Here is a 27,298-nt window from a genome sequence, read left to right as displayed (position 1 = left end):
GATTCCTGCTGTTTGTGCACCTCTGATTTTCACTCCAAGAAAAAAAAGAGAAAATGCTGCAAAATCTCAGCAAGTCTAGCCATTTGTCATCTGAACTCAAAACATCAGCTCATTTTCCTCTCCTTACAGATGCTGCCAGACCTGCTGAGATTTTCCAGCATTCTCTCTTTTGGTTTCAGATTCCAGCATCCGCAGTAATTTGTTTTCTTTATCCTGATGTTTCCTGCGCCAATGCCAGCTTTACTGGGCTGTTGGTTCTCTTGCCCCCCCGCCACCGCACCCCCCACACACCGCACCCCACCCCCCCCCCAGCCTACCCATCATGCTCTTCTCCTTTGAGAAGCCACAGAAGAAAAGAAACAGTAAAAAAAAAGGGGGTAAAACAAGCACACTGATCTTGCATACCTTAAAATGCAACACCAGTAAAAACTGAGAAAGGATTCTGGTCCAAACAGATGTTCCGAGCAGGACTCGGAAACACAAACATCTTTGACCGAGTGTCTAGACCCCTTTCCCAACAGTGTTTTAACCGGCTCGGTGTCAACTTTGAGAGGCACCTCGGGAGTATTTTACTACTTTAAGGCACTATATAAATGCCAAGTTATTGCCGTTTAAAAGAAAAAGGATACTTTTGCAAATTAACTTAGCCCTGGGTTATTCTTCAAACAAAAGGATTTATTCATATAGATCCTGTGTGAACAGATTAAACATTTACTGCCCCCAACGTATTTCATTCAGTAGCCGAAATCCACAGAGATAATTGTTTAAACATAAGTAGTAATTATTGTTCTGCAGGCAAACATTTATAGGCATTCTGTATATAACCAGATCCTACAATAAGCAGATAATCTGTTCTGCTGGTGGTGGCTCAGAGAGGAAAGACTGTTGGCTCACCAAGCAGGAGAACTAGCTGCCCTTGTCTGAACAGAAGCAGAGGAGCAAGAGTAGGTCATTCAATCCCTCAGGTCAATTCTACCATTCAACAAGATCATGGCTGATCTCAATGCCATTTACCCACCTTGATTCTATATCCAGTTAGAAAGTTCACTTGACTGATAGCTGGAAATTTGGGGGTGGGTTATCTCAAGGAAATGTTGGACAGGTTGAGCCAATATCGATGGAGTTTGGAAGAACCCAAGATGATCTCACTGAAACAGACAAGACCCCAAGGCGACGTGACAGGCTGGATGCCGATAGGGTGTTTCCCATTGTGGGAAGGTCTGGAACTAGGGGACACATTGGGGGTTCCCCATTTAAGATGGAAATGAGATACATCTTTTCTCTCTCAAAGGGTGGCAAATCTTTGAAACTTGCTTCCCTGGAATGTGGTGGAGGCACGGTCATTGATTATTTTTTAAAGGCAGGAGTAGGTAAGTTCTTGGCCAACAAGGAAATCAAAAAACTATCTGGGTGGGTGTGGGGGCAGTCAGTCAGAATGTGGGGTTGAGTCCACCATCAGGTGAACCATCGAATAGAGGAGTTGGGACGTCTTGAAGTTGTACAAGATATTGGTAAGGCCACATCTGGAATACCGTGTACAGTTCCGGTCATCCTATTACAGAAAAACACATTATTAAACTAGAAAAAGTGCAGAAAAGACTTACTAGGATGCTATTGGGATTTGGTGGTTTGACCAAAGGCTGGATAGACTGGGGCTTTTTCCCCTCCAGGAGTGTAGGGGGCTTAAGTGTGATCTTATAGAGATCTTATAAAAGAATGAGGGGCATATATCAGCTAGAGAGTCAACAGTTCAAAAATGTGCAAATTAGGCTGATTGGCCTTGATAAATTGCCCCTTAGTGTCCTGAGATGCGTAGGTTAGAGGGATTAGTGGGTAAAATATGTAGGGATATGGGGGTAGGGCCCTGGGTGGGATTGTGGTCAGTGTAGACTCAATGGGCCAAATGGCCTCTTTCTGCACTGTCGGGTTTCTATGATTCTATGATCGTTTCCCAAAGATAGGGGGTGGTCTAAAACTAGAGGGCATAGGTGTAAGGTGAGGGGTGAGATATGAAAGGGTCCGTAAGGGCAAATTTTTCAGAGGGGAGTGTGTCTGGAACAAGCTGCCAGGAGGTAGGAGTAGAGGTAGGTACAATTTTGTCTTTTTAAAAGCATTTAGACAGTTACATGGGTAAGACCGTTTTAGAGGGATATGGGCGAAATGCGGGCAATTGGGGCTAGTTTAGCAGTCAAATAAAAAGGGCAGCATGGAGAAGTTGAGCTGAAAAACCTGTTTCCATGCTGGAATCCTCTATGACTACGATTGATAGAATGGCAGAGCAGGTTTGAAGGGGCAGAATGGCCTACTCCTGCTTATGAAGTGCATGCTTGTGTTGCTTTAAGCATTTGGCTGCACAATCTCAAATTTGAGCCAGATCTGATTTTTAAAGCGAGAATTCCAGACTACTGCAACCCTTTGCTAGAAATATTTCCCAACTTCTCCTGGTTGACCCCTCCACACTGTGGAATTTGTTTTCAAAACATCTACTTAAAAAAAAAAGGGGGAAAAGAGAAAGAGAGAGAGAGAGAGCAACAGGGCTGCGGAGTTACACATCTGCAAAAATCCCCCAGTGCAGAACTGAAGCTTGATCCTCAATAGATGCAACCATCTTAAATCCACAACCCTCTGGCCCAGGAACAAGGGAGTGCTACCACCGAGTCCAGCTGACACTCAACTGCTCCTTCAAGCAATTCTCAGTGGGCTAACTGGGACATTTTTCTGAAAATTGTCTCTCCCTTAGAGACTTGCGCCTGTCTTAAAACAAAATACAAGATTTACGCGTTAGCTCAAGATACTAAATGTTTAATTTTATTTATTAGTATCGCAAATAGGCTTATATTGACACTGCACTGAAGTTACTGTGAGGATCACCTAAAATCGCCACACTCTGGCACCTGCTCGGGTACACCGAGGGAGAATTTAGCACGGCCAATGCACCTCACCAGCACGTCTTTCAGACTGTGGGAGGGAACTGGAGCACCCGGAGGAAACCCACGCAGACATGGGGAGAATGTGCAAACTCCACACAGACAGTGACCCAAGCTGGGCATCCGACCTGGGTTCCTGGCACTGTGAGGCAGCAGTGCAAACCACTGTGCCACCTGTATTCTTACACTTGCACCTGAAATTAAAATAATTAACGAACTTCTAACTAAAGTAATTGCGTCTTCAATACTCTATATAATTAGTATAAATTGGGCAACCTTCAGACAGTAGTTCACTCAGAGTTCAGCCTAATAAACTCAATTTATGAAGGTATGTTGTTGACTAAATCACACACAGAATATGTGGCTCACTATTTGTCTAAATTGGGGAGGTGCAGGAAAATCCGTCAAAGGCGCATTTTGAAATGGTCGGCTTTTAACATGTCGAAAGCAAACCAGTTCATTAACTGGTTTTAGCTGTGATTTATTTTGACAACTGGGGGGGGCGGGGGAGAAATCGAACTTCTTGAAGGCAGAGTATGTTGCTCTTTTGCACAAAAGGGCCAGAGATAAATCAAAGTTTGAAGGGGAAAAATGGAACTTTTCCCCGCTGTCACCATGATCAGAGGCAAGAACGCTGCAATCAGCAAGTTACGAGTCACAAGACAATCCAGGTATAGACGACATTAAGTGCCCTGGGCAACAACGGCAAATGCAAGGGAAGATTTAACACAGACATCTGGACAAAGCTTCGTTCAGAATCTCTGCTGCGGGCAATGGGGACCAAACAGACTGCTGACTTATCACCACGAGGGGAAAGAGAAAACATTCATCTAAAAAAAACAAGAAAAACCTACAGTGCTAGCCAGCCTGAAGACCCATGTTACCAATTGTCTATTCAGTGGCTCTGACACTGCAGTAATAACCCCACCAAACAATCTGCAAACTGAAAAGTGATCATCCAGGGAATTTAGTCTCTAAAAGCAAGACGTCACGTTCATATAACGCCTTTCGTGACCACGGGATGTCACCTAACATCTGGAAATAGCGTACCTTTAAAAAGCATGGCCACCACTGCATTGTAGGAACCTTATTGCTGTATTAAGGCAGCATTGTTCTGAAACTGCAAACCATGGGGGCCACTGGACTAAACAATTTTGGGCAGCATGGTAGCACAGTGGTTAGCACTGCTGCCTCACAGCGCCAGGATCCCCAGTTCGATTCCTGTCTTGGGTCAGTGTCTGTGTGGTGTCTGCATGTCCTCCCACGTCTGCTTATCTTTCCTCCGGGTGCTCCGGTTTCCTCCCACAGTCCAAAGACGTGCGGGTTAGGATGATTGGCCATGCTGAATTACCCCTTAGTGTCCCGGGATGTATATGTTGGAGGGATTAGTGGGGTAAATATTGGGGGACGGGGGGATTCCAGAGCTCAAAGCCTCGGCAACTGCAGATGCCGCAGTCAACAGCGCCATGATTAAAATCAGGGGGAGCACAAGAGGGCAGATTAGAGGAAAGCAGATGGGAGGCGAGGGCCTAGTGGTATTATCGCTAGACTATTAATCCGGAAGCGCAGCTAATATCCTGGGGACCCGGGTTCAAATCCTGCCACAGCAGATGGTGGAATCTGAATTCATTAAAAAAATCTGGAATTAAAATCTACTGATGACCATGAAACTATGAGTCACCCAATGAAGGAGCAGTGCTCTGAAAACTCTGGCTACCAAACAACCTGTTGGGCTTTAACTTAGCGCTGAGAGACTTCTTACTATGAAACGATTGTCAACCTTGTTTTAGAACAAAATCATACAGTGCAGGAGGCCATTCGGCCCATTGAGTCTGCACTGACCACAATCCTACCCAGGCCCGACCCCTGTAACCCATGCATTTATCCTAGATAGTGTCAGGGGTACACTATCCACTTGACCTGCACATCTTTGGGCTGAAGGAGCAGCACCCGGAGGAAACCCACGTGAAGGTCTCCTCTCCGATAGTGAATTTTACCGATTAACTGTTTGCTTGTGTATTTCTGGACTTCCGAAAAAGGTGTTTGATAAAGTGCCACACGAAAGCTTTATAAAACACGTATTTGGCCTCAATTGGAGCGGTGTGTTCAAATCCGCGGAGCACACTTTGGCAAGAAAGTGAAAGCTAGGAGCTTGAATACAACATTTACAGAAATGGCTGCAGGGACGAGAGACTTTAGTCACTGAGATAGAACTGAGTCGCTCTCCTCAGAGGAGAAAGCCAAAAGGAAATTTGATAGAGGTGTTCAAAAATCACGAGGGGTTTAGGAGTGGAGAGAGAGTGCGAGAGAGAGAGAAACAGTTCCTGTCAGCAGGAGGGGTGAATGACCAGAGGACACCCATTTAAAGGAAGTGACTGCCAAGGAGGCAACAGTGGCATGGGGAAAACCTCTATGCAGCAGTCAGTGGTTAGGATCTGGAACGCCCTGAGCGTAGTGAAGGCAATTCAATTGTGATTTCTAAAAGGGAATTGGAGAAGAAACTGAAGGGGGAAAGAAATGTAAGCTGACGGGGTGAAGGGAGGGGAACGAGACAAGTTAAAATTGCTTTTACGAACAGCCAGCATCGTCAAGATTAGGCCAAATGGCCTTCCTCTGTGCTGCAAGCATTCTATCATTTTCTTTTAATCAATCGTTAAAGAATCTCTCTCTCTCTCAGAATCAGATATATTGTGTTGACCCAAAGTGATCCTGATTAATCATCTTCACCTCAAATCCTTCCTACTTACCTCACTCTTTAACAACCATCTCCCCATGTACACACAACTGCAGCCAAAAATGAGGGATTAAAGCTATTACGATATACAGAATTACAGACAATGTAAACATTTCTGACAAGCCTGTGACAGCGAGTGGGTTTCCATTGCAGCTCTGCACTCTTTCCCTCTCTGCATTGGCACACAGATGGCCTGTTTTCTGCCCTCGCTGTCTGAAGAACGAACTGAAAGAACTTTGCTCTGGATTCAACCTACGTTCCGTGGCTCGAATATGAAGTGCCTGATTCTAACAAATGACTTAACAAATCATGTGGGAGACAAAAGGCAACTGCAATCTCATGCCCAAGTGCCTTGAGATCAGTGGCATTAGTATATAATCAATATATACCAACATACATCTTATTGTAAATAATTATACAATTCCCATCAACAGTAAATCATAGAATCCCTACAACACAGGAGGCCAGTCGGCCCATCCAATCTACACAATCCCACCCAGGCCCTATTCCCGCAACTCCTCATATTTACCCTGCTAATTCCTCTGATACTAGAGTTAATTTATCATCCAAACCCGCACATCTTTGGACTGTGGGAGGAAACCGGAGCATCCAGAGGAAAATCCACACTGACACGAGGAGAACATGCAAACTCCACAGAGTGACCCAAGCCAGGAATCGAACCTGGGTCCCTGGTGCTGTGAGGCAGTAGTGCTAATCACTGTGCCACCCCCCCCCAAATACTTCGCAGACATGCATGTACATTGATTCACACGTTATGCCAGGTCTGATTTGATTTGTCACATGTTGGGATACAGTATTAAGTACTGTTTCTTGTATGCAAGATGGACAAAACATACCATTCATTGAGCACATGGAGAGAAGCAAAAGGAGCAAGTGCAGAATGTAGTGGTACAGCTCATAGCTAGAGAGAGAGTAGAGAAAGATCAACTTAGTATGAGTTAAATCCATTCAAAAAATCTGATGGCAGCAGGGAAGAAGCTGTTTTTGAGTTGGTTGGTATGTCATTTCAGACTTTATCTTTTTTCCCCCAACAGGAAAGACAATGTCTCGGGGGCGTGGGGTCCTTAATTATGCTGGCTGCTTTCCCCCGAGGCAATGGGAGGAGTAGACAGTCAATGAACGGGAGGCTGGTTTGCATGATGGATTGGGCTTCACTCATGACCCTTTGCAGTTTCTTGTGGTCTTGGGCAGAGCAGGAGCCATATCAAGCTGTGATACAACCAGAAAGGATGCTTTCTATGGTGCATCTGTAAAAATTGGAGTACACCGTTGCATACATGCCAAATTTCAGTTTCCATACCTGTCACATGGCCAATATGGAACACCCTCTAAACCAATACTTTTCCACTGCCTTTACTGCCAATGTCGTATGCCAGTTCTTGGTGCGGTACATTATTCCCTACGTCACAACAGCAGCTACATTTCAAGAGTACTTCAACGGCCGTAAGGCACCTTGGCACATCCAAAGGACATTGGCTAGGGAGATGAGAACCAGAGGTTAATGCCTCAGGGTGAGGGAGCAGACAGTTAGGGCTGAAATGAGGAAACGTTTCTTCACTCAGAAGATTGAGTTCTCTACCCCAAAGTCCTGTAGATATCGAAGTCCATAAGCACATTCAAGACCGAGATCTTAGAGGAGAAAATCTTTGAATGTATGAGATTTTAGCACGCCTTTAGTGGTAGATATTGTCAGTGCAAAATTGACAGACCAAAGGGCCTTTCCTACACTCTACAACACTTGTTTATTTGTCATTAAAATATTTAGGAGGTGCCATTGTCTTGGGGATGCCCAACTCCAGGGATGCACTTTGCAAACACTCACCCTTTCAGTATTTGTCAACAGCTCCCCAAGTAGTTTAAATCACGGCGACATTATCTCAAGTTACCAGCGCACAGAACTGCAAACCTTATTTCTATTTATAAGCAGACAGAATATCATCATCGGGGCTATTCAAAAGGTCAGAAGGCAGTCATTCCACAAGGCTTCTCTATCTCTTTTCAACAGGTCTCATCCAAGCGTTGGAAAGGAGGATTTATTTTTAAATAAAAAGAAAGTTGGGGGTTAGCAGTAAACCCACAAGAGGGTCAGTCAATCTTAAGCAATCTCACTGACTCCTCACAATTCCACTTTAAAATGTTGGTCAAGTCAAGCCAGGTTACACCGAATACTGAACGCGGAGGCAACCCTCATCCATTTTCAAAGCAGCCGCGACACATACAAACATGGTGCTGTTGCCCACTCTCCCTCCATAAATAACTTAAAAGGCAAACAGAATAGCATTACAGTGAAAAGCCAAGTCTGCTGACGTAGACCACTGACAAGATGCACTGCCCAAGGCTCCTTCAACAGCATCTTCCAAACCCACCCTCTCTATCATCTAGAAGGGACACAAATCAACAGGTACATGGGAGCACCACCACCTGCAAGGCCCCCCCACAAGCCACACACCCGTTTGGAAATATAATCGGCGTTCCTTCACTACCGCTGGGTCAAAATCCTGGAATTCCCTCCCTAACAGCAACGGGGGTGTACCTACACCACATGAGCTGCGGCAGTTCAAAGCGGCGGCTCACCACCACCTTCCCGGGAGTAGTTCGGGATGGGCAATAAGTGCTGGTCTAGCCAGTGACACACACATCCTGCGAAAGAACCCACTGAAAAGGCGACAGAATCTGTGTCTCATCAAAGGAAGTCCATTAGCTCCGTGACAGCTTTACTACTTAGTCCTGTTCCCCCACCTCTCTTTCGCAACCGTTTCAATATTTTTCTTGAAATTTATGCTAGCGTAATTTCTACTTCCGACACTGCCTGTCATATATCATTTCATGCCCCAACAGGTCTCTGGAAAAAGAAATGTACCTACCTCAGCCACTCCCCAACTTTCCCATTGTTCTTTTAAACAATTATCTTAAATTTATGTCCTATTCACTGATGATTAACTCATTCATACAAAAGGACAAAGAACAAAGAACAACCCAGCACGGGAAACAGGCCCTTCGGCCCAACGAGCCCGCGCCGCCGCATCACCCTACACCTATTCTACCCTGCGTGTCTACGAATGGAACCCCTAACTTAGCCAGATTCAGGGGAGAATAGTGCCAATTTGGTAAAACCAATCAGCCTAAGAGCACATCTTTGGGGTGTGGGAGGAAACCGGAGCGCCCGGAGGAAACCCACGCAACCACAGGGAGAATGCACAAACTCCCACAGACACAGGCCCAAATCCATGTATCTTCATGAGGTGAATCAGGAGGTACCTATCCACAGGTCAGGTCCCTCACAACCTTTAAATCAAAACTAGACTCACGCAGAGTATGAACACCAGCACAGACTACAATCTGAACAGTCAGATCCCACCAAATGCCTCTACTTTAATCATAAGGCTAAGGAAATTTGGATGTCAGCTATGACTCTCACCAACATTTACAGAAGCACCGTAAAAAGTATTCTTTCTGGTTGTATCACAGCTTGGTATGGCTCCTGCTCTGCCCAAGACCACAAGGAGCTACAAAAGGTCATGAATGTAGCCCAGTCCATCACACAAATCAGCTTACCATGCACTGACTCTGTCCACACTTCCTGCTGCCTCGGCAAAGCAGCCAGCATAATTAAGGACCCCACGCAACGCGGACATTCTCTCTTCCACCTTCTTCCTTCAGGAAGGATATGCAAAAGTTTAAGGTCACGTACCAACCAACTCAAGAACAGCTTCTTCCCTGCTGCTGTCAGACTTTTGAATGGACCTACCTTGCATTAAGTTGATCTTTCTCTGCACCCTAGCTATCACTGTAACACTATGTTCTGCACTCTCTCCTTTCCTTCTCTATGTTTCTTGCGTGCTAAACAAAGCATACTGTTCAATGCTTTTCTTTATATGTTGATACCTGTGACAATAATAAATCAAATCAAATTGGAGTCTGCTTGATTGACCCTAACTTGTACTCCTTGCTTAAGTATGTGGATGAAGTCACAGGACTACCAAAGAACTCTTAGCAAAAGAATGAAACATTTATTAAATCAAGAAAAGATTAACTATAATACAATCCTCTCACCTTAGCTCTACCTTTTACAGGTATGGAGGGAGTGCAGAGGAGGTTTACTAGGCTGATACCGGAGTTGAGGGGGTTGAGCTATGAGGAGAGGCTGAATAAACTAGGCTTGTACTCGTTAGAGTTTAGAAGAATGAGAGGAGATCTCATTGAGACGTATAAGATGATGAATGGGATGGATAGGATAGAGGTGGAGAGACTCTTCCCACTCAGAAAGGACAGTAGGACTAGGGGGCACAGCCTCAAGATAAAGGGGGGGCAGTTTAGAACAGAGTTGAGGAGGAACTTCTTCACTCAAAGGGTGGTGAATCTCTGGAATTCTCTGCCCGTTGAACTGGTGGAGGCTACCTCGCTAAATATTTTTAAGACGCGGGTTGATGGGTTTTTGATAAGAGAGGGGATTAAGGGTTATGGGGAGAGGGCGGGAATGTGGAACTGAGCCACGACAGATCAGCCATGATCTTATTGAATGGCGGGGCAGGCTCGAAGGGCTAGATGGCCTACTCCTGCTCCTATTTCTTATGTTCTTATGTAGATTATAATGATTACGAAGTTACAAAATATATCTCAGACTCTAATGTTCTTAGTACACAGTCCATGTAAACCAACAGGCAAGGTGTGGTCAAATGCACTACACTCTGAAACCAAGTCACAGATGCCACCCAAAACAACCACTGTAGATTTCTCATCAAATCCCCCTCACACTGAACCAACTGGTCTCACTAGAACTTTGACTTCCATACGAGTTTCTAGTCTCTGCTCTCAAAGCACATATTCTGCAATCTTTGCCCACACAATGCCCTTTCTCAGATGACTTCACCAAGGATCCACCTCCAGGATATCAACCTCACCTTTCAGTATTCCTTTGCCCTAGATTGCCACATGCATTCAAGCTTCCACACAATCTCTCAGGTAGCCAGCCTTGCCAACAGAACAACAATGCTTCTCTGGCTGTATTAACATGTCACCAATTTTTTGATTACCCCAGATCTCTGGCATTTCCAGGTTTGCTCCTTTCAGTCCCGTTTTTAACTGGGAGCTCCTTTCTTTCTTTCTTCCTCTGCTTTTAACCTCACTAAACAGGATTCTTTTCCAGAATGCTGTTCTATGTTCCTTTAACTTCCTAGAGCTCTTTTCTGTCTCATTCCCTGGTTTGAAAAACTTTCTGTTCTTTAGCATTTGCTAATTGCCTTCTGTCTCTCTTTATATCATTTTTTATTTTTATTTTTATCAGCTGTATAGGGCATTGGTGAGGCCGCAACTGGAGTACTGTGTGCATTTTTGGGTGCCGCACCTGCGCAAAGATATTTTGGTCTTGGAGGGAGTGCAGAGGAGGTTTACTAGGCTGATACCGGATAAGAAATACCACGACAGATCAGCCATGATCTTATTGAATGGCGGGGCAGGCTCGAAGGGCTAGATGGCCTACTCCTGCTCCTATTTCTTATGTTCTTATGTTCTTATTGACCTGTCTGTACTTGCAGTGCCTTTGGAAAGCTTCTTGCTTCTGGGTTACCTGAATCCAAACTGCTCTTCCTCCCAGTATAGGCTTCTAGTTACTAAGCAACAGCTTAGTTTTTTTTATATATATATATATACACCCTGTGTTTGCTTTAAGGGTTGTAACTTGGGGATAAAGGAGTCTACATTATTGCAATGCAGGCAAAGCATAAAGTGAAATTAAAACTGAACCAAATTATTAACTCTTTCTTTGCGCACAAAGAAAGCTTATTTAAACTTGTACCATATTCCTAACAGAAACAAATATATATTACCTAATATAGTCCAACAGGTTTATTTGACATCACAAGCTTTCAGGGCACTGCTCCTCTGTCAGGCAAACTTCACTCCGAAAGCTTGTGATTTCAAATAAACCTGTTGGACTATAACCTGGCATCATGTGACCTCTAACCCAATTCACCTGTTTCACACCAAGGTGATCAAGGCATGCCCTTTGTGTCCTTATCTCTGCCAGGAGGAGGATTTGAAAATAGGCAAAAAAATTTAGTATCGAAGATCCACAGAATCCTACAGTGCAGGAGGCAACCATTCGGCCCATCAAGTCTGCACCGACCACAATCCCACCTAGGCTCAATCCCCATAATCCCATTTATTTACCCTATCTAGTCCCCATAAGGGGCAGTTTAGCATGGCCAATCCACCTAGCCTGCACATCTTTGGACTGTGGGAGAAAACTGGAGAAACCCTCGCAGACACGGGGGAGAACGTGCAGACTCTGCACAGTCACCCAAGCCGAGAATCGAACCTGGGTCCCTGGCCCTGTGAGGCAGCAGTGCTGACCACCGTGCCCACGTGCTGCCCCTCCAAAAAAAAAAGGAATGGGATGAGATGATCCTCGAATACATGTCTCTCATATATATATATATTGGAAAATGATGCCTGTTTTGCCATCAAATTTAATGTGCCAATAATATTATTCCCAATTTCAGAACACATCTTCTAGCAGCTGTTGTGAATTTCAAATATTTTTGTTAAAAAAAAGTTGGATTTTATAAATAGATTATTTTTATATATAGTGATTGCCTACACTGAAAGCATTTATATTACTTACACGCGCAAATATAAGTGAGCAAAATTAAGGAGCTACACTCTAAAAACAGAATAAAGTCCCATGACTTAGAGTGGAATGGCAAAGGACATGGAGACCCCTGGCTAAATGAGGAACCTTTTTAGCTGCGAATGATCAAGTTACACTCTGCACAGAATCCTGCACATCGACTTCAGCACTCCTGGACACTTTAGCTGCTCCAAACGTCACAAAAACGCATTCCATCCTAATACTTAAAACATACAACTTACAATAGACATTTCAACACTTAGGGCAAGGTTAGGTATTTAACCCACTCCCACTGTAGCCATCAAGCATCACCCCAAACTCTGTTCAAACCGAGAGATTGCGGTGCAATGAGATGTTGCAGCGTCAACACGTACCCCTTCTAACCACCTCAGCAGGTCTGGCATTGCCTGCTCAGAGAATAGTTTCAGGCAGATATTTTTTTAAATTAGACAGAGGGGGGCAGGGATGGAACTATTAAGAGTTTTTGAAGCCAGCAGGATAAGGGAGGGAGTGGTAAAGGTCTACGATTAGGCTGGAGGGCAGGACAGATCAACGAACGAGAAACAAGATTTCAGAATGCAAACAGTGATGAGAGTGGTAATTTAAGTTTAGTGTCGTAAGTAGGCTTACATTAACACTGCAATGAAGTTACTGTGAAAATCCCCTAGTCGCCACACTCTGGCGCCTGTTCAGGTACACTGGAGGGATAACTTAGCATGACCGAATGCACTTAATCAGCACGTCTTTCAGACTGTGGGAGGAAACCGGAACACTGGGAGGAAACCCACAGAGACACGGGGAGAACATGCAGACTCCACACAGACAGTGACCCAAGCCGGGAATCGAACCCGGGTCCCTGGCGATGCGAGGCAGCAGTGCTAACCACTGTTATAGTAAAGAAAGATCCACATCATAGTAAAGAAACAGAGGGCTGTGTCCAAATGAGGTTATGAATGCCTCTAGGGCAGCAAACACATTGCATTCACAATCAAAAAGGTCATAACGAGCTGAATCATCAACTCTTCTTTCTCTCTCCACAGACGCTGCTTGATCTTCTATTCACAGCACTTCCTGTTTTCATTTCCGATTTCCAGCGATCCGCAGTATGTTGCCTGCGAACTAACAGTGCCACGTGACTCAGCCCGCCTTCCTCTTCAGTGGACAGCCGTGGGCACAAGTGGAAAGAAGTATTCTATTAACTTAGACGAACGTCATGTTGTAATCTTTTTACCACACCCCCTGCCGTCACAGCAGTCAGTCAGTCAGTTCTGGAATGATTCTTGGCCCGTCGCTGCCAAATGGGATTAGGAGGAGGCCATTCAGCCCCTCCAGCCTGTTCCACTGTTCAACAAGGTCATGACTGATTAGTGATCGGCTCCAAGCAGGCTTTGATAACTCACAGCAAAAAGGAGAAAACTACTTTCATCATCTTAAGGCTTTAGTGCTCTTATCACTGACTTGTACACAAATACATACACATAAATTAGGAGTAGGTCCCTCGAGTCCGCTCCGCCATGGGTGAACTGATTTCTCCAGATTCCCGTCTAGCCCTGTAACCTTTCACCTTTGTTAGTTGTCGAGAATCTATCTAGCTCTGCCTTAAAAATATTCAAAGGCCACCACCTCGAGGTGGAGAGTTCCAACTCACAGGAACAGGAGTAGGCCTCAAGCCTACTCTGCTATTCAATAAGACCATGACTGATCTGTGGTCTAATTCCATGTACCTGCCCTAGGTTCATATCCCTTGATAACCCTGCTCAATATTAAAAAAAAGGTCTCTCTCAGACAACGGAACCAACACCCGCTGTCATGTGGGGAAGAGAGTTCCAAGCCTCCACTATGCTCTGTGTGTAGAAGTGTTTTCTAACATCTCTCCTGAGCCGCCACACTGAATATTACCATTTGGATTCACGACACAGGGCTTTCATCCGGGCTGGGGAAGAGGGGGTACAGGAATATTCGGCTGGGCGCAAGGCGGCAGGATCTTACCTCTGCATGCTGAGTTTCAAGGATCCGGTGCAGGCCTTGATCTTGTTCTGAGCTGCCAGGTGAGCCATTCCATCGGTGCTGACCCCATCGATAGAGAGAACCAAATCTCCAACCTCAATGCTTGCATGTGCTGCTTTCCCACCTTCTGACAGCTGCAAGAAGAATTAGAGGGACGAGTTCAGGCACTTGTTATACAATCTAGCGTTCACATACACATTCACCAGATTCCATTCTATTTATAGAATCCCTACGATGTAGAAGGAGGCCATTCGGCCCTTTGAGTCAGTACTGAACACGATCCCACCCTATCCCCGCAACCCCACATATTTACCCGACTAATCTCCGTGACACTATGGGGCAATTTTAGCACAGCCAATCATCCCAACCCACACACCTCTGGACTGTGGGAGGAGACCCCCCACAGACACGGGGAGAAGGTGCAAACTCCACACAGACAGTGACCCAAGCCGGGAATCGAACCCGGGTCCCTGGTGCTTCGAGGCGGCAGCAGTGCTAACCAAAAGCTCAACATAAGCGTCATCACAGCACTGGAGCATCTCAGCAACGATCATTCACAGAGTTGTTAACGTGTCACACCCTCATGATATTTACTGTAAGGAAGTCAAACATGACATCCACTGCAGGTTGTGGAATATTTCAACTCCCTTGTTCTCCCTCAGACACACAACAAGCTGCTTCTGTGATAACTGGGGAAATAAACACGCTGGGTTTCATGTCATCTTGTACTGCCATTGGTAAGCAAACGTCTTTCAGACTGAGCTAGAGTAGAGTAGTGTGCTTTAACTCACACACAAATGACTGGATTGAAAACTTGTGGGTTGGAAGCAGAGGGGACAATATCTGGAAAAAGGGTGGGGTGAGAGAAACAGAGAGAGAGAGAGAGGAGGGGGGGAAAAGAGAGAGAGAGAGAGAGAGAGAGAGAGAGAACAAAAAAAAAGATGCATATTGGGGGAAGAGGAGGAGTGAGAAAAAGGAGAGAGAAAAAAGAGTGGAGAAAGAGGAGAGAGAAGGTCTGAAGAAGTGCATCAAGAACTTCCAGTGCAAGGCAAGCAAACACAAAAGAATCAGTCCTTTAAAAAGTGCAGTTTCTCCATTCTACAATTATTGTGCTCAGTTTTTGATGGAAATTGGAGTGTTCGTCTTCTCCGGACTGGATTCCACAAGGGTCTCACAAGGCAGGATGTTGCAATTAACAGCCATCCACAAAGAGCTCTAATGGGTACCACAGAGGAGACTTCTGACATTCCAAACCACAAACCTCCTTTCCTCCTGCTTACTGGCCCGACAGCCGTCGATCTGTTTAAGCTATTCTGGAAGTTTCCACTCAGGCTGGAGGAAGATTAAATCACTCCGTGCATCACCTGCTAGCATTCATCACTTTGTGTGTTAGCACTAAGTCAGTGACCTGCGTTCCGACACCAGAGCAAAGATTTACAACTTTACATTTTATGATGGTGTAAAACATCGGTTACTGGCGAGGGGAAACCTTTGGGAATAACAAACATGTGCCACCGAATTTAATTTTACCCTCACCTCAAGATTTAAGAGGACGGGGTCCCGACAAAGTAACAATAAAGACTTACACTTATATAGCACTTTACAGCAAACAGTGCACTTTTTGGAGTTGTGGTAATATAGAAAACACGATGACTAATATAGTCAGCAAACTCCCGCAGGCCGCAATAATGACCAGGTAATATTGTGCCCGAGATGTTTGATTTGTCACATGTATTAACGTAATAATAAGTATTGTTTCTTGTGCATTACAGAGACAAAACATACCATTCATAGAGAAGGAGAGAGTGCAGAATACAGTGTTACAGTCTTGGTATGTGACCTCAGACTTTTGTATCTTTTTCCAGAAGTAAGTTGGTGGAAGAGAGAATGTCCAGGACGTGTGGGGTCCTTGATTATGTTGGCTGCTTTTCGGAAGTGTAGACGAAGTCAATGGATGGGAGGCTGGTTTGCGTGATAAAATTGGGCTACATTTATGACCTTTCATAGTTCCTTGCGGTCTTGGGCAGCAGCCATACCAAGCTGAAAGAATGCTTTCTATGGTGCATCTGTAAAATTTGGTTGAAGGATAAATATTGGCCAGTACACTGGAGATAACTCACAACTCACCTACTGCTCTTCAGAGGAGTGCCATGGGATCATTTGCATCGACACCAGATGGACCAGCAGGGCCATAGTTTAACTGAGGCTGGAAGATGGTCTGAAAGACGGTACCTCTGGCAGTACAGCACTCATTCAGTACCGCACTGGTGTGTCCATCTTAACTTTTGCGCTCAAGACTTGGGAATGGGATTTGAACCTGAAATCTCATGATTAGGAGGAGAGAGAGTGCTACAAACAATTGTGACACACAATATTCAGCACACAATGGTTAGCACTGCTGCCTCACAGCGCCAGGCATCCGGGTTCAATTCCAGCCTTAGGTGACTGAAGTTTGCACACATTCTCCCGTGTCCGCATAGGTTTCCACCGGGCGCTCCGGTTTTCTCCCACAGTCTAAAAAGGTGTGCCATTTAGGTGGACTGGTCATGCTAAATTGCCCCTTAAGCATCCCAAGATGCACAGGCTATATGATTAGATTGACGTGTGGGGTTATGAGGACAGAGAGAAGAGAACCTGGGTAAGATCCTCTGTCAGAGAGCCAGTGCAGACTCCATGGGCAGAATGGTCTCCTGCATTGTAGGAATTCTATGATTCCACAGTCAAAAGAATTCAATAACACTGTGTAAAGGGTAAGCAATCAGAGTAACACATTTGCTGAATGGTTTCAAGATGCTGAATAAAATGGGGTGGCACAGTGGTTAGCGCTGCTGCCTCACAGCACCAGGGACCCCGGTTCAATTCCGGCCTCAGGTCACGTCTTTGTGGAATTTGCACATGGGCATGTTCTCCCCATGTTTGCGTGGGTTTCCTCTGGCTGTTCCGGCTCCCTCCCAGTCCAAAAGATGTGCTGGTTAGATGCATTGGCCATGCTAAATTCTCCCTCAGGTGTACCCGAACAGACGCCGGAGTGTAGCGACTGGGGGATTTTCACAGCAACTTCATTGCAGCGTTAATTTAAGCCTAGTTGTGACACTAATAAATAAACTTGAGAAACTTAGAAATTCTACCCTTCAGTTGTAGCAATGGGATATGGTTCAAGGGGTTTGATTATCTCGTACAGAACACAGATGGGCTGAAATGGTCTCCTTCTGCTTCCTAAATTTTCGAATAATTTCCATGAAAAAAGACAGCTTCTTCCGCCAAATTTATCGTTAACATGCAGTCTCTAGCACACAACTCACTTCTTTGAATTTGGCTATTTTGGTTAATTATAGCAGCTACAATACTCTCCACCAGATTGACTGTCCAAATTGCAGTTGTGAATAAGCAAAACAAAAAGCTGGGGAGGACAATGGGAAGCCTTCAAACTCAATTGCAACTAATTTATCTCAATCTGCATCCAAATAGCATGACCTTGGCTTTCAACATCAAACTTTTGGCGACATCAGCAAAAATTAAAATGTCAACTAATCCTGATACTGCGGCACAGTAACTGAAAACTGGAGCATAAATCCTCCAGTCCTGTTAACAAAGCACCCTGAATTTTATTTCAACACTCCAGAGTCCCATAGATTCCCCGATATCTTCCAAGAATCTTAGAGCAAAGAGGAGGCTGTTAATCTCACTATGTTGGCCAAACAGCCCTCAGGAGTAGGCCCAGTTCTGCCCCCCAACCCTTCAATCCTTCTCAAGTATTTATCCAATCCACTCTTGAAAAGGTATTATTGAATCTGCTTCCACCACCCCTTCACACTGCGTCTTCCAGATTATAGCATTAAACAAGAACACTCATCTTCTCTATTACTAATGGACAACTGAGGGGGGGGGGGGGGGATTTTTATTTTATGAGTGTCACGAATAGGGTTACATTAACATTGCAATGAAGCTACTGTGAAAATCCCTTAGTCGCCACACTCTCACGCCTGTTCAGGTGCACCGAGGGAGAATTTAGCATGGCATGGCCAATGCACCCTAACCAGCACGTCTTTCAAACAGAGGGGAAACTGGAACACCCAGAGGAAACCCACGCAGGCATCGGGAGAATGTGCAGACTCCGCACGGACAGTGACCCGAGCCAGGAATTGAACCCGGGTCCCTAGTGCTGTGAGGCAGCAGAGCTAACCACTGTGCCATCCTGCTGCCCCAGAGGGCGAACCACAAGACATTTTGCTGACCACTGCCCATGTACAGAATTGCCACATTCAGCCGATTTCCACCCGCATGGCTTTTTTCTTACCATGATGTGGAGTTGCTGGCATTGGACTGCAGTAGGCACAGTACGTAGTCTCACAACACAAAGTCATGCTACCAAATAAACCTGTGGACTTTAACCTGGTCTTGTAAGTCCATTTACTGTGCTTTTTTCTACCAGTGTAACTGAAGTGATTCGCACATCAAGCGAAGGCAAGTGAAGTGAGGTACTTGCTGATTGACAGAGAGCCATGCGCTCCCTCTGTCAAACATCTAAACATTTCTATTGCTTTTACCACTTGAAGTTGATGACAGTTCTATTAATATATAAATGATTAAGCATTTTCTATAACCCATTATGAAATATTTGGCATGTATTAAATATATTTAATCTCACTCATGGGATCACAGTTAGGGAATAATTTCAATCTTGCAACCCTGAGGTGAAGGAGGGTCACTCACGCAGCTCACTCAGTAATCTAGATTGCCCATCACTGCTCTGAAGACTAATCTTTCCACTCTTGGAAAGAGTTTCTCCTATTCAGTCCATTAGAATGACCAGATTTTTAAACAGCGTTATTACATCTCCCTGGAGCGACACGGGGGCACAATGGTTAGCACTGCTGCCTCAGTGCCAGGGACTTGGGTTCAATTCCAGCCTTGGGTCACTGTCAGTGCAGAGTTTGCACGTTCTCCCCGTGTCTACGTGGGTTTCCTCCCACAGTCCAAAGACGTGCAGGTTAGGTGGATTGGCCATGCTAAATTGCCCCTTAATGTCCCAGAATATATAGGTTAGAGGGATTAGCGGTGTAAGTGTGTGGGATACGGCTGGGTGGACTGTTGTCAGTGCAGACTCAATGGGCAGAATGGACTTCTCCTATGCTGTAAGGATTCTATCTACTGTAAAACAGGAGATTTAAAATATTGTTTTTGTACATTAATTAGTGTGGGAGGAAACTAGAGCACCCAGAGGAAACCCACGCAGACACGGGGAGAACGTGCAAACTCCACACAGACAGTGACCCAAGGCTGGAATCAAACCCGGGTCCCTGGCACCATGAAGCATTAGTGCTAGCCACTGTGCCATTGTATTAGCCATGGCTCAGTGGATATCACACTTGCTTTGAGTCAGAGGGTTGTGGGTTCAAGTCCATTCAGTGTAGTACTACTAGCAATAATGCCCTTCAGATGAGACATTAAACTGAGGCTTCATTGTTTATTTATTAGTGTCACAAGTAGGCTGACATTAACAGTGCAATGAAATTACTGTGAAAATTCCCTAATTGCCACAGACCGATGCTCATTTAGGTATACTGAGGGAGAATTTAGCATGGCCAATGCATCAAACCACCACATCCTTAGGACTGTGGGAGGAAACTGAAGGCCTGGAGGAGATGCACGTAGCCACTGGGAGAACATGCAGACAGTGACCCAAGCCAGGAATTGAACCCAGGTCCCTAGTGCTGTTGGCATGGGCAATGCACCTAACATAAGGAATACCAGCACGTCTTTTGGATTGTGGGAGGAAACCAGAGCACATCTCACCTACATAGACATAAAATCATCCCATGGCATTACTCTAAAGAACAGGACTGTTCTGGTCAATATTTATCCTTCAAATCAACACCACAAAAATAAAAACACGAGATCAGCTGCTCAGTATCACATTGTTATACACAAAGTGGCTGCTGTGCCTCCTTCATAGCAACAATAACCACACTTAAAATGCTAGATTGGCCAAGTGATCCAAGATGACCAGAGGTCAGGTAAAGTGCTACAGAAATGGAAATCTTTATTTTATATTCATCACTCGTTTCAAGTGAAGCTTCAAGAAATGGGGTTAAATATCAACAGCCTTGGACCACACCTGAGGTTCATAACTATATACACAGCGCATCTTTACTTTGTGGCAAAGTGCGCCATGACGTTAATAGGCAACTTCCAGCATCTAACAAGGATCTACAATTGTTCCAACATTTACGTTTTGAAGTTTTCCCTCAGCAATTTAGAGATAAAGAGTCACATTCAATGGCCTGTAAAATTGCCTGACAAGCACTGGAAACAGTACCAGGGAGTGTTTTCTGAAAGCCAGACAGTCTGAACTGCCTTCAAATAAGCCTTGGGAAAGCTTTGCAACCGATCTCGCTGGCTCAATTTAATGATTAAGATCAGAACAGGCTTTAATATTCGTATCTTAATATGTGAAACTCGGGCTGCATTCATCTTCTGCCAGTGTTACCAAACCTGTTAATAACAGGTTTAAGACCAGATCTGCTCTAACACTTGTATTTAAAAAGGCCCTCCAGCCTCATCACACATCCACCTTAATTATCAATTGCTACACACACACACACACACACACACACACACACACACACACACACACACACACACACACACAGCAATCTGCTGAAAATGGGAGCAGCTTCACAGCACCAGGGACCTGGGTCCGATTCCCAGCTTGGGTCACTGTCTGTGTGGACTTTGCACGTTCTCCCCGTGTCTGCGTGGGCTTCCTCCCACATTCTGATTAGGTGCATTGACCCAAACAGGCGCCGGGAGTGTGGCATCTAGGGGAAATTCACAGTAACTTCATCGTAAACTAAATGTTTACTTGTAACTAATCTTTGTGGTCTGCAGCAGCCAGTTGTCAAGGGCTAACTGGTGACTCCAGGTGCCTGACCTAAACACTACTCACAAGACTTCCTCTCACACACCAAACGTAACCAAATCAAGACTTCCTCAGGCCGTGAAATCAGCGATGATTTATAACTGCAGCCTCCCCCCTTCAAAAAAAAACTCTGGGGAACTTTTGCGAGCCAAAAGTTTATAGTGCATGGTCCGATTAAATACAGCACTTCTGGGGGAAAGTAAACTCCAATCTGTCACAACGGTGATCCTCGAATGAGATGAAAAGTGCAGGAAATTCAATATAAACCCAAAGGAAAATACTAAATAATAAAATCGCCAGCAACTGCAGAGTATGACTGGAGAAGTGACAGTGACACACAGCAGTAATGGAGGGAGTTGGGCAACTATGTAGAAACCCAGACAGCAAGCATCGCTCGAGACAGCTTTGGGTCATTCTTGGTCCAACAGGCTTACGGAAAATCATGTCGGCAAAAGATAAGCTTCATTTTCAGATCGATTTTACATCCGTTAAGAGACCAATGCAGGAAGGAGGGAGGGCAACCTATCCTCATGGCTAAATTATCGTCTGATATTGGTCGGTAGCTGATGGCAAAAATAAAGCTGGAAAAAAAAAACACCCTCCTTCCCAGCGCCCCACATCAATCTGTTCCCTGTCTGTGTGGAGTGTGCACATTCTCCCCATGTCTGCGTGGGTTTCCTCCCGCACTGAAAGATGCGCAGGTTCCATGGATCAGCCACGCTAAATTTACGCTTCGGGTCAGGGGATAAATGGGAATAGGGCCTGGGTGGGACTGTGGTGGGTGCACACGCAAACGGCCTCCTTCTGCACTGTAGAATTCTATGATTGGTGGAAGGTATTTGACTGGAATTGAGAGATACACACACAAAAAAAAGTGTCGCAAGAGTCGGGCAGCATTGCACACTTTTTGAAGTTTATCTATTCGTGTCACAAGTAGGCTTACATTGACGCTGCAGTGAAATTACTGTGAAAATCCCCTATGTTGTGGCAGTAGCGGGTTCAAGTCACCCTCCAGGAATTCTGGGCACAAGTTCCAGGATGGCAGCCTCAGTGCAGTACTGAGGAAGTGCCGCTTTTCAGATGAGATGTTAAACTGAGCTCCATCTGCCCTCACGGGGGTGACACTGCTTCAAAAGAAGAGAAGGGGATAGGGGTTGCAGGGGGTAGGGGTGCTTTCCCCGAATCCTGGCCAACACTCTTCTCTGAGCCAAAATCAATATGGCTCAATCACCAGGGCAGTATAACTCAGCCATTCCTGGGAGCTTGCTATGCACCAGTTAGTTACTGCATTTCCAACACTACAAGACTGACTACATTTCGGAAGTATTTAATAGGCTGGAAGATGCTTTGAGATGACCCCAGATCATCTCTAAATCCATCCCCCATAGAATATACAACATTTGAACACGAATCAAAAGATGTCATTCCAGCCTCTTCTCATCAACAGAATCTCTACAGTGCAGAAGGGAGCCATTTGGCCCATCAAGCCTGTACTGAAAACAATCCCACCCAGGTCCTATCCCTGTAACCCCACATATTTACTCTGCCAATCCCCCTGACGCTAAAGATGCAATATAGGCCAATCAACTGAACCCGCACATCTTTGGACTGTGGGAGGAAATCCAGGACCTGGAGGAAACCCACGCAGACATGGGGAGAACGTGCAAGCTCCACACAGACAGTGACCAGAGGCTGGAATTGAACCCAGGTCCCTGATGCTTTGGAGGCAGCAGTGCTAACCACTGTACCACCCCCACTCCCTAAAGCTATGGGGGTACTATCAGCGGCACGATTACTGCACCAGCACTGCCCATGTTGTGAAGAGGTCCAGTTCAGTTGGTTTTGAGCAGAGTCATGCCTTTGAACACACAGATGATGTAGGCACCAGCAAAGCCATGTGACTTCAACGCAACACAAATTGCAACCACACTGGTTTAAACTGGATAAAAACTCCAAAAGAAAAGGGAAATGAGAAATCAATGGAGGACTTTTATTGCTCAATTCAACAAGAGTTCCCAGCAAAAGCGATGAGACTCACTCTAACAGAGAACAAGGCAAACCTGTTTGATGTTTGGATGGGTATTGGTAAAATGATTGCTTGCTCCTGAGGAAAAAGTGGTTTCAACAGCCCTGTGATGGGGTTAATTAGACAGTTCTTTCAATGTCATTGTGGGTGCGTTGGGCCAAATATCCCCCCCTTCGCACTACATCATTCTACAATCGTGCGCTCGAGGAAATACGGTTCTCTGCAGACAGCCGGATGATCAGCTTCGTGCTCAACAACCTTCAGGAATCATTCGTACACAAAAGAGCAAAGTTCGTCGGGCCAATTGACCTCAGCTCCTGTGGTTCTTTATTTATAGGAACTATGACTAAGAGGCAGGAAGACTGTCGATGGCCTTTCAGAAAGAAAGATTGTTGCTCTTGCCGCAAGAGTTTATTGAATAAACACAGTGGTATCTTTCCAAAAACTGCTGTGGACTATCTTGAGAGCTTGTTTTTCCACCGCGGTCTTAGAACTATTATTGCAGTGGGGTTAAAATTAAAAGCAGGGCAGCTGAGTTTCTAGTTAGCTTATCTGCTTTACCGGGAAAACTCCTGCCAAATAACATTTGAGTGTTCTGATTACTCTGGATGTTGCAAAGTCCGCAAATTCTTGTCTGGGAGCCCAGACGTGCAAATGTGTGCATTTTTCTTCCTCTTCTCCCTGTTGGGTATTCCCAACGCACAATCATTCCCCTCAGATGACTGTGAACAGGTCCTCTTTCCTGAATATGCATGGCATTCATTTCGTTAACCCTACAGTGACGGTTCTTGGCTCTTGATTGTCCTGTCAAGCAAAACATCGACTCCAATCTGCAACTTAGCCTTCAAGTGGATCCACCAGCCAGTTCACCAATAAGAACAACAAATGGCCACCCCAAGGCACATCACAGGAGGAGATCCATAAAGCAACGTCTGAACAACCAAGCCATTTGAAGCGTTATCAAGGCAGATGAACAAATTTTATTAAAAAATTATTTCATGGGACATAGGCATCGCTGGCTGGCTGGGGCAGCACAGTGGTTAGCACTGCTGCCTCTCAGCGCCAAGGACCCGTGATCAATTCCAGCCTCGTGTAACTGTCTGCATGGAGTTTGCACATTCTCCCCATGTCTGCATGGGTTTCCCTGCTCCACTTTCCTCCCACAGTCCAAAGATGTGCAGATCAGGTTGACTGGCTATGTTAACTTGACCCTAGTGTCAGGGGAATTAGCAAGATAAATGGGTTACGGGAATAGGGCCTGGCTGGGATATAGTCAGCACAGGCTTGATGGGTTGAATGGCCTCCTTCTGTACTATAGGGATTCTATTCTATGATTCTACTCATTGCCCATCCATAGTTGCCTGAGGGCATTTGAGAGTCAACCCACATTGCTGTGGCTCTGGAGTTGCACTTATGTCAGACCAGGCAAGGAGGGCCGATTTCCTTCCCTAAAGGACATAAGTGAACCAGATGGGTTTTTCCAACTATTGATAATGGCTTGATGGTCATCAGTAGATTCTGAATTCTAGACTTTTTTTTATTGAATTCAAATTCTACCATTTGCCGTGGCGGGGTTTGAACCCAGGTCCCCAGAACATTAGCTGAGTTTCTGGATTAATAGTATGGCGATAATACCACCAAGCCATTACCTCCCCTTGTTGGTGATGGATTTGGGATTTGAGTAGCATCTTAAAAAGGTGGAAAAGTTTAAAGTTGATTTTAGTGTTACAAGTAGGCTTGCATTAACACTGCAATGAAGTTACTATGAAAATCCCCTAGTCGCCACACTCTAGCACCTGCTCAGGTACACCGAGGGAGAATTTAGCATGGCCAATGCACCTAACCAGCCTATCTTTTGGACTAAGAGATAAAGGAGCTATGGGAGAAAGAAAGGTGTTGAGGGGGGAAATTCCAGGCGTTACAACCCATCAGCTGAAGGCTAGAACTAAAGGCCACTGAATAGGGATTGCTCATTTAAGAAGGAGATGAGGAGAAATGGGGTGGCTCAGTGGTTAGCACTGCTGCCTCAAGCGCCAGGGATTTGGGTGCGATTCCCAGCTTCGGTCACTGTCTGTGTGGAATTTGCACATTCTCCGTGTCTGCATGGGTTTCCTCCAGTTGCTCCAATTTCCTCCCACAAAGATGGGCAGTTTAGGTGCATTAGCCATGCTAAATTGCACCTTAGTATCAGGGGGACTAGTGAGAGGAAATGCATGGAGATATGGGGATAGGGCCTGGGTGGGATTGTGGTCAGTGCAGTCTTGATGGGCCAAATGGCCTCATTCTGCCCTGTAGAGATTCTATGATTATTTTTTTTCTCAGAGTTGAGATTCTCTGGAATTCTGTTCCTCAAAAGGCAGTGGAGATAGAGTGTTAGAATATTTTTCTTAAGGCAGAGATAGATAGGCTCTTGACTAACAAGGGGGTGAAAGGTTATCAGTGGATGGGAATGCGGGGCTTAAGTTACAAACAGATCAACCATGATTTTATTGAAGGGCAGAGCAGGCTCAAGGGGCTGAGTGGCCTACTCCAGCTCTTAACCTGTACACTTGGCATGGTTCCCAATGGCAGAGTGATTCAAATCGGGGATGCTCAAGAGGTCAGGGTCAGAAGAGCACAGAGATCTGGGAGAGCTGTGGGGCGAGAGGTGACAGAGATAGGGAGGGGCAAGGCCTTGGAAAGATTTGAAAACGAGGAGAGTGTTTTTTTAAAAAAAAATCAACATGTTGCTTGACCAGGCTTCAATGCAGGTCAGCAAGCACAGGGGCAATGGGTGAACAGGTTATGGTGCAAGCAAGAACACAGGCAGAGCATTGGATGATCTCAACTTTACAGAGGATTGGAGACCGAGTGGGAGTACATTGTAATTGTACAGTGTGGAGTAGAAAAGACAAATTTCAGAACAATTATACATCCCAACCCATTAAAAAAAAGGCATCAATCTACACTTCACAGGCACACAACATGAAAGCAAAAGATTACAGATGCTGGAAATCTGAAATAAGTACAAAAAAAAGGGGCACAGTGATTAGAACCTTCTGCCTCAGGGGCCTAGGTTCAACTCTGACCTCGGGTGACTGCCTGTGCAGAGACTGCACGTTCTTCCTGTGTCTGCTCCCACACTCCCAAAGGTGTGCAGGTTAGGTGGATTGGCCGTGCTAAATTGCCCCTTGGTGCTCAAAGATGTGTGGGTTCGATGGATTTAGGGAAACGGGGATAGGGTATGGGTAAGATGCTCTGCTGGGCCGAATGGCCTACCTCTGCACTGTGGGGATTCCATGAGCTTGCCTGTCCCATCTTCTATTCCTCCAACATCCGGACACACACTCCCAACATCTGTAAACAAATACACTAGACCTAATTCTACTTCATTCTGCTCAAGCCCATGCCTATAAAATATTGAAAAAGACCCCTACCCAAAAAAGGAAGAAAAATTTACATTGACATAGCAACCTTCAAATCCTGATGCACTTTCTAGCTAATTCCATAAACTAGTCACTGTCATATAGTGTAGGCAACACAGCAGCCAATTTATGTGCAGCAAGCTCCCGCAAACAGCTGTGGGAGAATGGCCAGATAACCTTAGCGATTTTGGTTGGAAGGCAAATATTGGGCATGGCACCAGAAAAAACTCTCCTGCTCTTTACTGTAATGGTACCTATCGGGATCTTTAATGTCCTTTTGGTGGGGAAGGGAGGAGGCTGGGTCTCTGTTAATCTCTCATCTGAAAAACAGTACATCTAATAGTGCAGCACCCCCTCAGCACTGGGCTGGAGGTGCCAGCTGAGATCGGTGCTTAACTCTCTACAGTGGTGTTTGAACCCACAACCTTGTGACTGAAGGGGCAAAATTGCTATCAATCAAGTCTCTTTGCTCTGGATTGAATCAGAAGAACTGGACAACACTCATCATAGAGCCCCTGTGGCTCATTATGGTTGTGCAGACTCAATCCCACCCAGGCCCTCTCTCTGCAACCCCAAAGATGTACACTACTAATCCCCCCGACTCCAAGTGATAATTTAGCATGCCCAAT

At 45.3% G+C, this 27,298-nt stretch overlaps 1 protein-coding gene across 2 annotated transcripts in view; it reads right to left on the bottom strand.

Moving 5' to 3' along the window:
- Window positions 1-27,298, bottom strand: part of LOC145347804 (PDZ and LIM domain protein 5-like) — a 200,138-nt gene that overhangs the window by 133,867 nt on the left and 38,973 nt on the right. For both annotated transcript variants that reach the window (XM_080195659.1, XM_080195649.1), the window contains exon 3: window positions 14,300-14,451. In XM_080195659.1, the coding sequence (XP_080051785.1) occupies window positions 14,300-14,451 (152 nt within the window). The remainder of the gene's footprint in view (window positions 1-14,299; window positions 14,452-27,298) is intronic.

The sequence above is a fragment of the Carcharhinus amblyrhynchos genome, chromosome 1 (genome assembly GCF_965287045.1).
Source record: "Carcharhinus amblyrhynchos chromosome 1, sCarAmb.v2.hapA, whole genome shotgun sequence".
Classification (NCBI taxonomy): Eukaryota; Metazoa; Chordata; class Chondrichthyes; order Carcharhiniformes; family Carcharhinidae; genus Carcharhinus; species Carcharhinus amblyrhynchos.
Note: the sequence above shows the minus strand (reverse complement) of the source record. Positions and strands in the feature narration are given on the sequence as shown.